This window comes from Gymnogyps californianus, chromosome 8, assembly GCF_018139145.2.
Source record: "Gymnogyps californianus isolate 813 chromosome 8, ASM1813914v2, whole genome shotgun sequence".
Lineage (NCBI taxonomy): Eukaryota > Metazoa > Chordata > Aves > Accipitriformes > Cathartidae > Gymnogyps > Gymnogyps californianus.
In genome coordinates, this window is record NC_059478.1 from 18,158,740 (window position 1) to 18,172,630 (window position 13,891).

The following is a 13,891-nucleotide window of genomic DNA, read 5'->3' on the forward strand; positions in this document are numbered from 1 at the left end:
AGTAAAGGGGATAAAGGGATTTATTGAGCACTAAACAAGACTTGCTTTATCTTGTTGTAAAGCCTCTCTTCTTGTCCTTGTGATTTGCTATTGTAATGTTTAACTGTATATAATTGTCAAAAAACATGATAATTGTTTTCTTTGTAGCGATTGAAAAATCTGAAACTTCTTCTGAGCATACGTGTCAGCTCTGTGGAGGCTGGTTCGATACTAAAATTGGATTGTCTAATCATGTGCGAGGACACCTGAAGAGGCTTGGCAAAACCAAGTGGGACGCACACAAGTCTCCTATCTGTGTTCTGAATGAGATGATGCAAAATGAAGAGAAGTATGAAAAAATCCTAAAGGCTTTGAACAGTCGCCGCATTATTCCCAGACCATTTGTTGCTCAGAAATTTGCATCAAATGATGACTTTTTATCTCAGAATGTTATACCTCTTGAAGCATACCATAATGGCCTAAAGACTGAAGATACATCTGTGTCTGCATCAGAGGAAGAAGGGCTGAGTTTCCTAAATGAATGTGATGAAACAAAAGCAGTACTACATGATGAAAAAAAAAATCAGTCACTTACACTGATAGAACTCCTGAAAAATAAGAGGTTAGGAGAAGAAAGGAATCCTGATATTTCTCCTCAAAAGATTCATAATCAAACTGCAAGAAAGAGGTTTGTTCAGAAATGTGTTCTTCCATTAAATGAAGACAGTCCATTGATGTATCAGCCACAAAAAATGGACTTGACTATGCAGTCAGGTAAGAAGATGTTTCTAGCTGTCTTGACATTTCCAAAGAATCCTTTAATTCATAGAAAATGTACAAGTGCAGAATATTTTATTTGGGATTCTGTCCATTTAATTCTTGTTTCGTTTCCAGAGGACATTGACTGCGAGAGGTAGCACAGCAAATTTTTGACATGTTTTTCCTAAAGTGAAAAAAAACCCTCAGCAGCACTGAAGGGTTTTTGCATGAAACATAGTTCTTGTTCTGCATATGGCTGGGCATACAAATTCAAAGCGGATACAAAATGAGCCTCAATAAGGAAGAAGACACATCCTGCAATAACAAGTTGAAGTGTCCATGCATATTTGGTAGACAAACAGTTCTGAAATGTTTGGGCTTGTAGCCCTGTTTCTGGGCATTAAAACAGCTGGTTTGGGAACTACTTCATTTAAATCTTTGAGGTTTGTGCAAAGCAGCATTTTCTCAAACTAACAGAACTGTTGATACCATTATAAATGCATAATATTCCAAATTGGTGAATCACTGTCAACTAATTTTGATGGTTTTAGGCAAACATACTCTTACAACATAGATTAATTCTTGTTTGTTTCAAAATTGTGGCTGCTGGGAGAAACTGATGCTTGCTTAGGGCCTGTCTATCTTGAGTGAAGACCTGTGCTGGTTCAGGCTTTGTTGGAATACAGTTGTAGCCAGCAGGTTTCTAATGCATAGCCCCTGGCGGATACGGACAGAGATTGCCCCTCCGCTGAGAATTGTGCTAATGAAACAATTCTATAATCAAGTTCCTAGATACTCTGTATACCAACAGAGCAGGTTTTTAGAGTGATGCTTTTAACTTACTTGTCACCTAAGAGTTATTTCTAGTCTTGGGGAATTCTTACAACATCCTTTTTAATGCGTATGTAGAGCTTGCATTTACCTGTTTCTTGTTTGGACACCACCTTATAATGCTGCAGCATTCTTTAGATTGAGGAGCAGGATCTTATTTTTATACCCCTGACTTTTTTTGGTTCTGTTGGTTTTCTTGTTACTACCCAATGCAGGTTAGTAAACCTGGCAGTGCCTAGTACTTTTTCACCTATATTCTTGTCTTCCTTTAAACAAATAAAAACAACAACAATCCAATGTGCTCAGAAGTTCTTTTAGGCGACTAAAAAAAGTGTGGCAATCAATTTCTTAACAAAGGTGGCTTTCTAAAATGACATAGTAGAGGTGGAACAGAATTACATTTAATGTCTTCTGGACGTCTGTGGTTGTCCTTTAAGACAGGAGATTGCTTAATAAAGGAAGTGTATCTTTGACAGGCTTAATGATTTGAAAAATAATGCTAAAGGAATAGCTTGCCAAACCTGACACTGTGTATTGCTTTCTGTTTAATAATTACTGCTGAATACTAGGTAGCACCTGTTTGTTTGTGATGAACAACCAGGTAAAAATAAACATATGCTTGCATAGTACTAACAGTTATGAATGGGGCCCTGTAATTATCTGTGGCTGAGGTAACAGAATTTGACAACTAATGCACTGTGCCAGATGAGTTAATAAGAAAATATTTAACATCAAGTTGAAATTCTTCTGGTTTTCCTAAAAAGGCAAATATTTCTAATTCTGGGTTTAGTTTTTAAAAAGGTTTTTACCAACCAGGTGTTCTTCTTCTGTAACTTGCCTGAAAAAACAGCATGTCTTCTGTGGGCTGCTGGGGAATAGGATTCTTTCTTTCCTGCAAACAGAGGCTTTCCAGCTGAGTAGTTTTAGTTTTATTTATTCTTCTAATAATTTATTAGTAGAGAACTTGAAACATTAGTTGACCAAAACAATATGTCTTTGGTAAAATGAAGGGAGAAACATTATGGTGAAGTTGAGCAGGGGATAAGTTATAATGGTTTCTTTGTCTGGTAAGTGAGGAGTTCAGTATTGTTTCACTGTTTTCCTGTGATAAATAGCATGTTGCTTTGTTGATCATTTATTTAGCACAAAGATTCTAGCAAAAAACTTCAAATCATTAACTTTCATTATCGATTGCGCATCTAAAGTAATGAACAGAAAATGCACTGAACAAAATGTTTTGTCTAACAGCTGTTCATTGGTGTGTTTTACCACCTTTTTCTCCAAGCCTTCAACAGCAGCCTAATTTAGTATTGAGCTCTTCAGTCTTATGGGTAAAACACTTTTAATTACCACTTTGCCAACTAGACTTTTTAAATTCTCTTTATTGGAAATGTTGCAAGCTCTGAAATTTCTCAACAGAATTGTGCTATTCAAATTGCAGGATTGTATTTTGGGATTAGAGCTTCATAATGTGGAGATCTGTAGGAACTTGATAGTAGGTATTAAATGCAGAGTAGCCTAATGGGCTCAGGTTGCCTCCTTTCTGTTCTTTTTCAAATAACATGGTTTGGCTTAAAGTACTACATGGAAAACTAATAACGGTTAACTTGGATCCTTCTAATATACTAAACAATTGCGTCAATGCAGTGAATATATTTTAAACCATCTTTATTGCAGAAAACTTTTTACAACGCTTTGAGAATTTCATTTTTTGAAGAGAGAACTGGATTATAGTTTTCTTTTGAATGATAGGTATGCCTGTGAAGCTTAGAACGTGTGTGCATTGCAATACGACGTTTACAAGTGCTGTTAGCCTGTCCAACCACTTACGCGCTTATGCACGAAAGAAGAGTGCTGGACTTTTGACTGGGACAGGTATGTTTTGTTACAGATGTAAAAGCAAGTCTGTCTATGATACATTTTCCTCATCAGACTGGGCAAAAGCATATGTTAATTCAAAATAATTTTGAAGCTTCTGCTGGTAAACAATTTATTTGCCATAAACTTCAGCAACTTGTAAGAAAAGGTATGTTGCTGTTGTCCACTCTCATGTCTGATTTTCATTCTTACTCATTTATTTTGGATCCAACACTTAAGGTATGTAAGCAAAACTAAGAGATGGTTGCTTAAATTCATTCTCCTACAATATCACAACTTCCAAACCAGCTAGTTGGCCTTCTAATGAAGTGTTTTAAAGTACCTCAAAAGTGAGAGGAAAAAAAAAAACCAAAACCCCACAACAAACCAACAAGTAATTTTTACACTCTAGTACATATAATTACTAAGAATACTGTAGTTAAAATAGGAAAAGCAAGTAATTTTACAGTTTGTGTATTTCTAACAACATTGTATGTAGTTGGTTTCATTTCTTGTTTGACTCACAACCCAATTACTACTTGGTCTGACATGGAGTGAGTGTAGTACAGCATTTGGCACTGCTATTAACGTTTTTATTAAAACATTTTTAAAACGTTTTATTAAAACATTTTGAAATTCCTCTAATATTCCATGTTTTGACTCATTTCCAGAGACCTGCAGTTTGCTTGGCTGTAGGCAATTTCTGAGTTTATTTGGATTATTGCCGAGATTAGTGGGACTTCATATGATCAACAGCAAATTGGGGAGCAGAGATGGAATATAGTGAGGAAAATTTGGAGATATGAAGTCTGGAATATTCAGTAATTAAGAAGGGCAACAGTCAGTTTTCTGTGTCAACAAGCACAGACTTTTACATAATGCTTTGGGAAAATGCATAATCCTTTTTTTATCTGCAGATGTAATTAATTATGCTAAGAATGACAACTAAACAGAGTTTCAGGCTTTCTCTGCAGAAGGCTAAAAGAAATATTTTTACAAACTGGGCCTGTGGCTGCCAGGTCTTATGTTATTCTAAGTTAATGCTATAACAAAGTAGATTTAGAAGGAAGTCAGCAGGTGCAGTAATATCCAGTGTGTAGGAGTGTACACCTTTAGTGATTCTGAAAGTTTTCATATTTACTTAGTAGAAAGATTATGATAGTGGACTTCATTTACCACTGCTGTGATTTGATATTAGCCCTGTGCTAAGTTACTTTGCTTGTATACCTACTGGTGAAATATTTTTTCAATAGCTACCTATTTAAATTGCACGTTGAAATCTTAACAGTAATTCAATGGAGGAGACACTGTGGCAAACAGGATAGTACACAGAGATTGGATCCTGGACAAGCTCCTTGTACCTCAGCTTCCTTTTTGCTAAATGGGAAAAGTGAAAGTAGCTTGTTACGGTGCTTTCAGGGATTTTTGTTTGTTTTCTTTAAGAAATGTATTTTGCTAGCGAAGTAGTAGCATACTCATCAGAACAGTTGTCACTTTTTTTAAAAGAACTGAAGGAAAACTCCTGAGTCTTGTATCATTGGACCTAGAAGTTTGTTTAAAATTAGGTTAGAAACAAAATGAGGTTAGAAACAAAGCTTAAGAAAAAAAGGTTAGAAACAAGACTTTAAAAAAAAAAAAAAACTTTCGCTCTCAGAAGCTAGAGCTGAACCAGATAAATAGCCTGTACCATGTGGATAAAGGCCTTTCACTGAAACCGGTGACTTAGAGAGGCTTAAGTTCTAGCTATAACATTATGCAACCAATGTATATTTGTATTAAATTAGTCATTACCATTAAAACTATTGTAACTCTGCAAAGTTTGTAAACTTTGCTCATTGACTTTTCATTGGAACAAGCTCAATGCAAGACTTGTAGACTAGAAAATATGCTTTTAAACAGTGGTTTTATTTAATATTCCACTTGATATTATAAGTTTTGTGAAGAGAACTATTTTAATGCAAGATTTCACTAGCACACACTAGTTTTAAACTTTGCTATGAGTGTCGCTCTTGGGGAGATATCTCAGTTTTTCTTATTAAAAAATGGTTGCAGTTGAGAGCAATTTCGAGATGTCTTCAGTTTGGCTTCAGCCTGGAACGTGTATGGAGACAATGAGGATATGTTTATACAGGTTCCTTCTTCTGTTTTCATGAAGCCTTTCTTATATCTTCTGAAGTAAACATAACCACCGAGAAGAAAGGACGTTGGTTGAATATTTGTCTGAGTTTCTTGCTGTAATTAAATAATTGTGTGTAAACATGAATGCTGTAATTCTTTTATTTGGCAATTGTTATGGGAGCTATCTAGGCATTACTGTTTAGTAAGAGAAATATAGTAATCTCTGCATGCCACCAAAGTGAGACCTTTCCTAGCGCTACGTTAGTTTATGTAGTAGTCTTCTGCTCAGTTTTTCAGTTTGTCTGCATATGTCTTTGATATTGACTGTTATCATATTGCTTTTCTAGCAGATGCCCTGATTCTTCAGAGTCAGTAATTTGATCACATTTAGTTAGATCTTACCCTATTTTTTTTTTTTCAAATGCAACTTGACAGTTTTAGCAGTATAATGGACATAGTTAAGCATAATGGTAAATTTTGAGAATGGACTCAAGAAAAACATCCTAGAAGTGAAACTTTCTAGGCTGTTGGCTGTTCAAGGTTAGTGTTTATTAAACTTAATTTGTGCCTATAGTTATGCAGTATGGATCCACTGTACAGCAAATGTCTGTCTAGGTTCATTTGGATAGTTACTTGCTTTTATATTAGTGCTTGCATGATGGTCTTCAGATGTCTGACTGGAACATTAATTTTTTTTTTGTTATGCAGTCCAGTTTTGAACATTGTAATGATTTAATCGCTCATCTTCAGTAGATGCTAATTTCCTTTTTTACCCGTTTTGATGAATAGCGACACATTAGTGTTTCTCAGAGCATGTGGCACACTTGCTTCTTTCTTCCGATTATCTTTAGAGCATTGGACAGACCTATGCAAAATCTTCAAAATGCATCTTGCTCTTCTTGGTACAGTTGTATATCCAGCTTCCTTCCTTTTCGTCTCTCCAGGCCTCTCTTCCCTCCCCAAAGTCTCTTGATATTCTCTTGCACCCTGGCTTTTTACATCTTCTCTTTGTTGGCTCTTCACATACTCAGTCTCTTCTTACTGGCTATCATCTTCTGGGAATCACCACTCTCTTTTTCGTCTTTGCTTCTGTAGATGGAGACTGCTTTTTCAGAAGTTTGGGAGAGAACAATAAAATACAGAGCAAGGAGTCTGGCCTTTGAGCCAACAGTATGACTGAGGTAGCAGTTCATGCAGCCAGTACGCTTCCAAATAATTTCTAATATTGCTTTGTCAAAATTGTAGCTCCGGGAAGTTTACTGTGGAAGCATATGCAGCTACAGCAGAAATCTGAGATCCACTGGCTTTGCGTGTCTTTATTCTGTGCTGTTACAGTTATAACTGATCAACTGGCACGATGAGCTAATTTTTAGTACCCTATAAAATCCTTCAGGGAGCAAATTACTGGAGGGGTTTTTTTAATGCATTTCACTGTGCAGTAACGATGAAGATAGATATCAAGTGATTGAATTTGAAAAATTAGTGAATAAATATACAAGAAAGATAATTCATTATTTTTTACTTTTTAATTGGCAGTGGTTTAAAATGGTTAATTAGATCCATTTATGTGTGCAATTACTCAATTTGTGTTAGCTTCCATATGCTATGACAAAAGTAAGGAAGTCTGAATAAAGACCCAGCTTCAGTCTTCCTGAAATGAGAAGTGTTCCATGTTGGGGGACATCAAGAAGCAGAGCATACAAATTAGCATAGATGCACTTTAATTTTGAACCTCAGACCAAATGTCATGGCATGAAGGACCTTTAATTGTGACTTTTCTAATTCATGTTGTCTTAGGCATGCTCATTTTAGCCTCCTATCTCCATCTGCTTGTAGTCTTTCTTGATAAGTGGTCACAGAGGTAAAGAAGGTTTTTATATGCGGCCTTTTTACCTAGCATATATTTTTCTAAATACTGTGCTCTGAAACTGAACTTGAGTCCCTTAAGAAGATTCCTCCAAAGTTTGATTGTCTTTTGTTTTAAATGAGTGTTTCTCTGTCATGTTGTATCAGAGGTTTGATGAAGTGGTGTAACTGATTGTTTACAAAAAGGTCTTGGAATAGCAACTAGGAAACACCAGGTGGCCGAACTTGAAGGAAGGAGGCTTCTTCCAAAAAGAATTGGGCCTTTATGAAGAATGAAGGATGATAGTTTGGGAGCTGTGATAGCCACAAAGTAGGCGTTAATGGTAGGTAGTTCCTGCCTCTCTCTGAAATTTGCTGCAATTTCCATGCAGCTTATTAGAGCTAAATTATCCTTGGTCTCTTCCCGAAAGTGCTAAAAACATACTTTCTGAGGAGGTCATGCTTTGTTACAGTAAAGGCATAGGAAGAACAGTAACTGAATTTTGGTCAGAACATGGCTCCGCTTTCTTATGGGTGAGGCAATGGTGTGACTTACTGAATGCTTGCAAGCACTTGTGAGCATCATATCAACAGAGTACTTAAGTGTGTGCATGTGACTTCATTTAAACTTGTTACTCTCTGGATAGACAAAAATGAAATTAATGTGACAGTTACTGGTACATGTCTCTGATAACTGATGTTGGAATTACAGTTTTCAGTCAGCTTTACCCAGATGTTACTCTTTCTCCACTTACTTTCCTACTTCATTGGAGTAACTTCAAAATGTACTTGTGCTGCTTTGTGCCCCCTAAAATGTGAAGGAATATGTTCACTAGGTCAAAAGACAAAGGGAACAGAATACCCCTTGCAGCACACAGGGTTAGTATTTTTAGTATTTTCTATCTTTTGTAACAGCTTCTTGGTTGGGCAAATCTACTTCCAATCTTAGCTAAGTTACTCTGAGAATGCATTGAGTGATCTGAATTTTTTTTCTTGATGTCTTTTACTGTGATATTTTCTGTTCTTTGTTTTGTAATTTCTCTATCTAGAGCCTCTGTTGTAAATGGCTCAGAGAAGATGCCCATTCTTTTGTTTTCCTTGTTTTCTCATTTTTCTTGGAAAAGGTACCTTTCAAGGAAGTAGAACCTACCTCTCCTGGTACATTATGGCGGTGTCTGTGTTGCTATTTGATTGCATAGTAGTTCAGAGGGGTTTTTTGGTAGAAGATTACACGCGCACACACACAAAACCATTAGGTTTCAGGAACTCTGTTGCAGAAGACCAGTTCAGGTCTAGTAAGAAGGTGAAAGTTCTCTGAAATGCTTGGGATATATGTGAGTAGGATCAAATTTCTTGATTGGAATGAATGTCTTAAGTTTGCCAGCATGAAGGCAATAAGTTAGTTCTTGTTTCAAATGCATGTAGGCTTCTCTAGAAGAAGCCTGCTGTTTACTGCTTTTTTTTTTTTACTCATATCAACTGACATCAACTAACTGACATCAGATGCAACTCATGGATGCATTTGCATTCAGATAATGCTGACTTCTGTTTCCCTCCTTCCCATGATGTTCTGCAAAATCGGCGATGGCAAAGCTTTTGCTGTAATAACGGCTTCAGATAAGTCGACCCTCATGCAAATAGTTCTCTTCAGAGAATGGGTGTCTGGGTTTCAGTATTTTATCTGTTGACAATTCTGGTGATGTTGTTACTGATGTTGCGGTATGTAAAATATTTATACTACTTGGTAGTTCCTACAGCCTGAAAGATAGTTAGCTTTTTTCTTCCTGATTGTATGAATATGCTTTTGATGAGAGCATAAAGCATTAAGAATCCCTTACCTATTCACTTTTCCGGAAGTTATCTCGGCCATTTCTCTCTCTCTCTCTCTCCCGCCACCTTGGGTTACTGCCTTTATATCCAGACTGTTGCTATCAGAAAAAAATGCTGTTGAGCCTCATCTTCCTAATAATGGCTTGACCCAGGGTCTGAAGAAAGTCTCTTTAGGTTGGTATCTGCTTTCTACTTGTTTGATTACTTCTCTGGTACCTTCAAACCTCAAAAATTCATTCTAATTTTTCTAGATACTGTAGGAATCTTTAAATCTGGGGATGGAACTGGGAAATGTCTGGTGTATCTACAAGTTAAAAGTTTGACTACAGGGTAAAAGCTTGAGAGGTACTCATTTGGAGGACATAAGAAAAATGAAGGATGCAATCAGGACTGTGTTCTTCAAATCAGCATGTTTTGCCTCACCAGATAATGTCATATGCTTCAGAATACTAAGAGGTTTATTCTTCTGTTTTATATTACAGGAGTCAAAACTTAGACAAGTGTAACAATTTTTTAAATTTTACTGTTAAGATGCTTCAGTAGCATAGCATTATGCGGTTTTGGTATCAAGAATACCACTTGTTACTGTCTTTCAGGTTTCTGTGGAGTTTTAGTGTCGGTGTCTTATGTTTTGGAATAGAGTGTAGCTAGATATAATTCTCAGTTCAAGCAGTCCCAAACTTCTTGTTTTTTCTTGAGCTTTATCAGCTGTTTTCATCATAACAATATTAACCCAGTTTAATCCCCTCATCCCCCAACTGTGGCTGCTTCTTAGAATCTCCAGGTTTTGTTACAGATTCCTATTACGTTTATGGGAGGTACAGACCTCAATGCTAACTGAACCCATTTGCTATGCATTTCCTGTTCACACACGTTATTTTCATCCATAGTTTCAAATGCTTAGACTGAATTTAAAAAGTGGCCTTGCCATCCCTGTTGGTTGTCCTCATACCAGCTCCCACTGCCAAGGATTAATACATAATTTTTGTAAGATGCATTAGAATTCAGACAGGAGTGAGGGGGAAGCTTCATTTGAAATTCGTAGAATAAAAGGACAAACTTTTGCTTTATGTTGAAAACAAATGGCAGGTGTTTTATTCAAACTAGAAATTCTTGATTGTATTAGCTGAAAGCTACAACTTTGTGAAGTTGTAACTTGGTTGAACGTGAGCGGTCTTACGATGGCACTTGAACTACAAAACAAGTTCCAAGATTCTGACGGTGTTTTATGCATGAAAGGGAATTCCCAGTGGTGCTTTGCTTCTGTATAATTCTGCAATAGGTTAGTAGGTGCTTGCTGATACTAAAACAACAGTTTAATGCCTAATGTCAATTATCTAGTCTTTTAAAGAGCAAGCACTGTGCTAAACTAAAAAAAAATAGCTTCATGTGTTTTGCCAGTAAATTTCTTAGAGCACACTGTAATTGTTTTGGATTTACGTTATAATTAAATGTAGAATAAGAAGGAGGTAGATGTCTTTTCACTACTGCTATAGGGGATGCTTACTAAATATCTCTGTTTGGTTAACACTCATTGAAGTATCACTTTCACATATGGAAATTTCTCTCTTCTTAGCTTTAGACTGTAAGCAAAAGAAGTCAAGGTCAAGATCTGGAAGCAAGAAAAAAATGCTGCCATTACCTCATAGTGCTGATGAAGTTTACATACTCAGATGCAGGTACATAGGGTTATTTTAATTGAAAGAACACATTCTTAAGAGCTTGCTAATTTTAGTCATAAGAAGATTTAAGATTGTAGCCTGTAAATGTGTTTGTGATTAAATTGAATAATAAGGGGGGGAAGCAGTTGCCTGTTTTCATTAATTTGAACAAGAGCACTTGAATCAGTCATGCTCAGGTATTAGGTTGCCAACTGTTTCTCTAGCTAAAATCTTATTGGTCATGTCTGAGTAATATTCTGTCCTTCAAAAAAAACCTTAGGTAAGAACAACAGATTGTTGTATAAACTGCGGGTTGTTTGTGCTCGAAGTTACTATAAATGAACTCAATTACTAAGGTTTTCAGCTAAAGAAACAAACTTCAAGAAAATTAAGACTTTCCACTTAATGTCTTTATTTTATAATTTTTCAGTAGAGCTAGATATATCTTGATGGAATAATTTTAATATTTGCATAGGTTTTGTGGTCTGGTCTTTCGAGGACCTTTGTCTGTTCAAGAAGACTGGATAAAGCACTTGCAGCGACACATTGTCAACGCAAATCTTCCACGGACTGGAGCTGGCATGGTTGAAGTCACATCACTACTTAAAAAGCCTGCTTCAATTACTGAAACTTCATTTTCTTTACTGATGGCAGAAGCAGCATCATAGAACAAGGAAACATTTTAAATTTTAATTGGATGTAAATTTGAAATACTTTGTCATTTTTTAAAATAAATTGCTACACTAAATTATGTTTATAAATGCTAAAGACAGAAAAATAGAGGAAGTGGATTACAGTAACATCAAAATAAATTGAATACTTAACAGTTACAGTAAGTAGTCTTTATATTTTATATAGGGTGGAAGATGTGTTTTTAAGGTTTATTATGTTTTTGTCAGTTACTGTGTTCACTATCAATACAAGACCATTACATGTATGGCAGCCATTTTTAAATTGTTGCACATGGGTACTTAAAAGACAGATTTTAATAAAACAAAGAAACCATGTTCTCTTCAGTGTTACCCAAATCAAGGCTCTGTTTATTCCAAAAAGAATTGCATAGTAAAATAAGATATTATTATATTTTGTTTGTATGTATGTAGTGTTTTGTATAATACCGAGAACTGCTAATACAATTTACTCAACTTAGGGCATTAAATATCATGTACTTCATAGTTCAAGAGACTGTTTCATTCAAATAGGGCAATTAGTACTATTCTATCTAGGTGTGTAAGTGTTTTTTTTTAAATCACATGAGGCTTTTTGTACTAAAAAGTGGAGGGAAACTTGTTTAAACAAATTTCTAAGAGAAATATGTACATAATACTGGAAATTTGTGGTAAGGAAATATTCTTTACTTCAGTTGCATTTCTCACTGACAATAAAGTGGTGCATCCATGCTACCTCCTACTTGTCAACAAAGATGGTATTTACCCTTATGTTTTTGTATCATAGTAGATTCAATCCAACTTTCTTTATTACAAAGCATCTTTTTGTTAACAAGTTTGTTTCTTTATGATGATTTACTTAAAGTCTGACTTGCTTACAGAAGTTTGCCTCTCTACTATTTTATTTAACACTGTAGAAATGTACTAATAAGCATTGCTCACTACACGGTTAGAGTAGACTTTTCATTTATAATTCTGTTTAAAAGATTGATCATTTTAGAAAATTCGAACGCAGATTGAAATGTTTCTACATATGAAGAGAATGTTTACAACTTAAATTTTAGAGCTTGTTTTGGATGTGATTATATGTATGAAAACTGTAACACTATGCTCATGCTAAGGACCTACTTACAGAATTACTGAAATAAATGTGCTGTGAGGATGGAAATATGGTGCAGGTGTCTTGGTCATGATGAATTGTGTTTGTTCATTTAAACTGTCTTCAGAACATGATTTTTGTTTAAATCAAATCAGATTCCTCTGCAAATCAATTTTGTATGCAAGTAACATTTCATTTTACTCATATAGGGTAACCGATACTGTAGTTAAGCCAAGGATATGCATTGATATTTTCTTTATATGTAAATAAAGTTAAAAGCAGTTAAACAAGAGGAGTATTTTGGTAGAGTATATACATACCTCACTGCCAGTGAAATTGCTTTCCTATGGTATATCTCCTTACCAGAAAAATCTCTAAATAAAAAGGTTTAAAGAAAAATCTAAATGTCTATAATGTGAAGCATTTATTTGCATTGTGTGAATTAAGTTTGTGAAACTGATTTGTCTTGCTTGAGATTAGAATCTTCTCATGATCTTAAGTAAAAGTACATTTACTTGCAATAAACTGACTTGTTCACAGATGCATTACATTTGATTGGTGGAAAATATGAATAAATGTCTGTCTTCCTGTACGTGCGCAGTTCAGAATTAACACGAGGCCTGTTAGCATTCTGATGAAATGGATGGGCTGAAAATGCACACCTGTGCAGGACAGAGTCCTGAGACAAGGCCATCCTAGCTTTGTCAAGGCTGTCATTGATTTAGTGCTATCTGGTGTTTTCCTGTACAAGTTGCTACAGATAACTTTAAATTTATTGTCAAAATTTATTCCCTTTTTTTTTTAACTGGAAAATCTGCATCAGTACATTTAAAGGCTGGAGAAAAAAATACTTTAGAGATTTTAGGAAAGATAACTGGGACGTTGAAGTGTATTGCAGACAAATTATGTGTATGCAGACTAACAAACTTCTAAATTTGTGGATGATTGTGGGATTTTTTTATATGCTGTGAAAATGGAAGATTTACAGCAATGTGTTGCAACAGAATAGAGGGAAGTGATCAAATCACCTTGAATGTTTATAATGCTTTAATAGAGTGCTTGTTTACCCTTCTCACCAAAAAAGGTGCTTGTGAGAGCACCGTATTTTGTGGCTGTTTAACAGATGAAAAAGTCAATTAAGTGCAAATGATATTTATCTAGTATTGTTAAGAATGCTTGTAAGGTGAAGCCATACCGTGCGGAATTCCTCAGTAGCAGAAAACTCTATTAGGTTCATCGTAATA

The 13,891-nt window shown here is 35.4% G+C and overlaps 1 protein-coding gene across 6 annotated transcripts in view; it reads left to right on the forward strand.

The window, feature by feature from the left end:
• ZNF644 (zinc finger protein 644) overlaps positions 1-13,460 on the forward strand; it is a 54,272-nt gene extending 40,812 nt beyond the window's left edge. For 5 of the 6 annotated variants that reach the window (XM_050900631.1, XM_050900630.1, XM_050900636.1 and 2 more), the window contains 4 exons: positions 148-753; positions 3,322-3,444; positions 10,796-10,898; positions 11,356-13,460. In XM_050900631.1, the coding sequence (XP_050756588.1) occupies positions 148-753; positions 3,322-3,444; positions 10,796-10,898; positions 11,356-11,548 (1,025 nt within the window). In that variant the 3' untranslated portion in view covers positions 11,549-13,460. The remainder of the gene's footprint in view (positions 1-147; positions 754-3,321; positions 3,445-10,795; positions 10,899-11,355) is intronic. The other variant, XM_050900635.1, reaches the window with a different exon arrangement.
• The last annotated feature ends 431 nt before the right edge of the window (positions 13,461-13,891 follow it).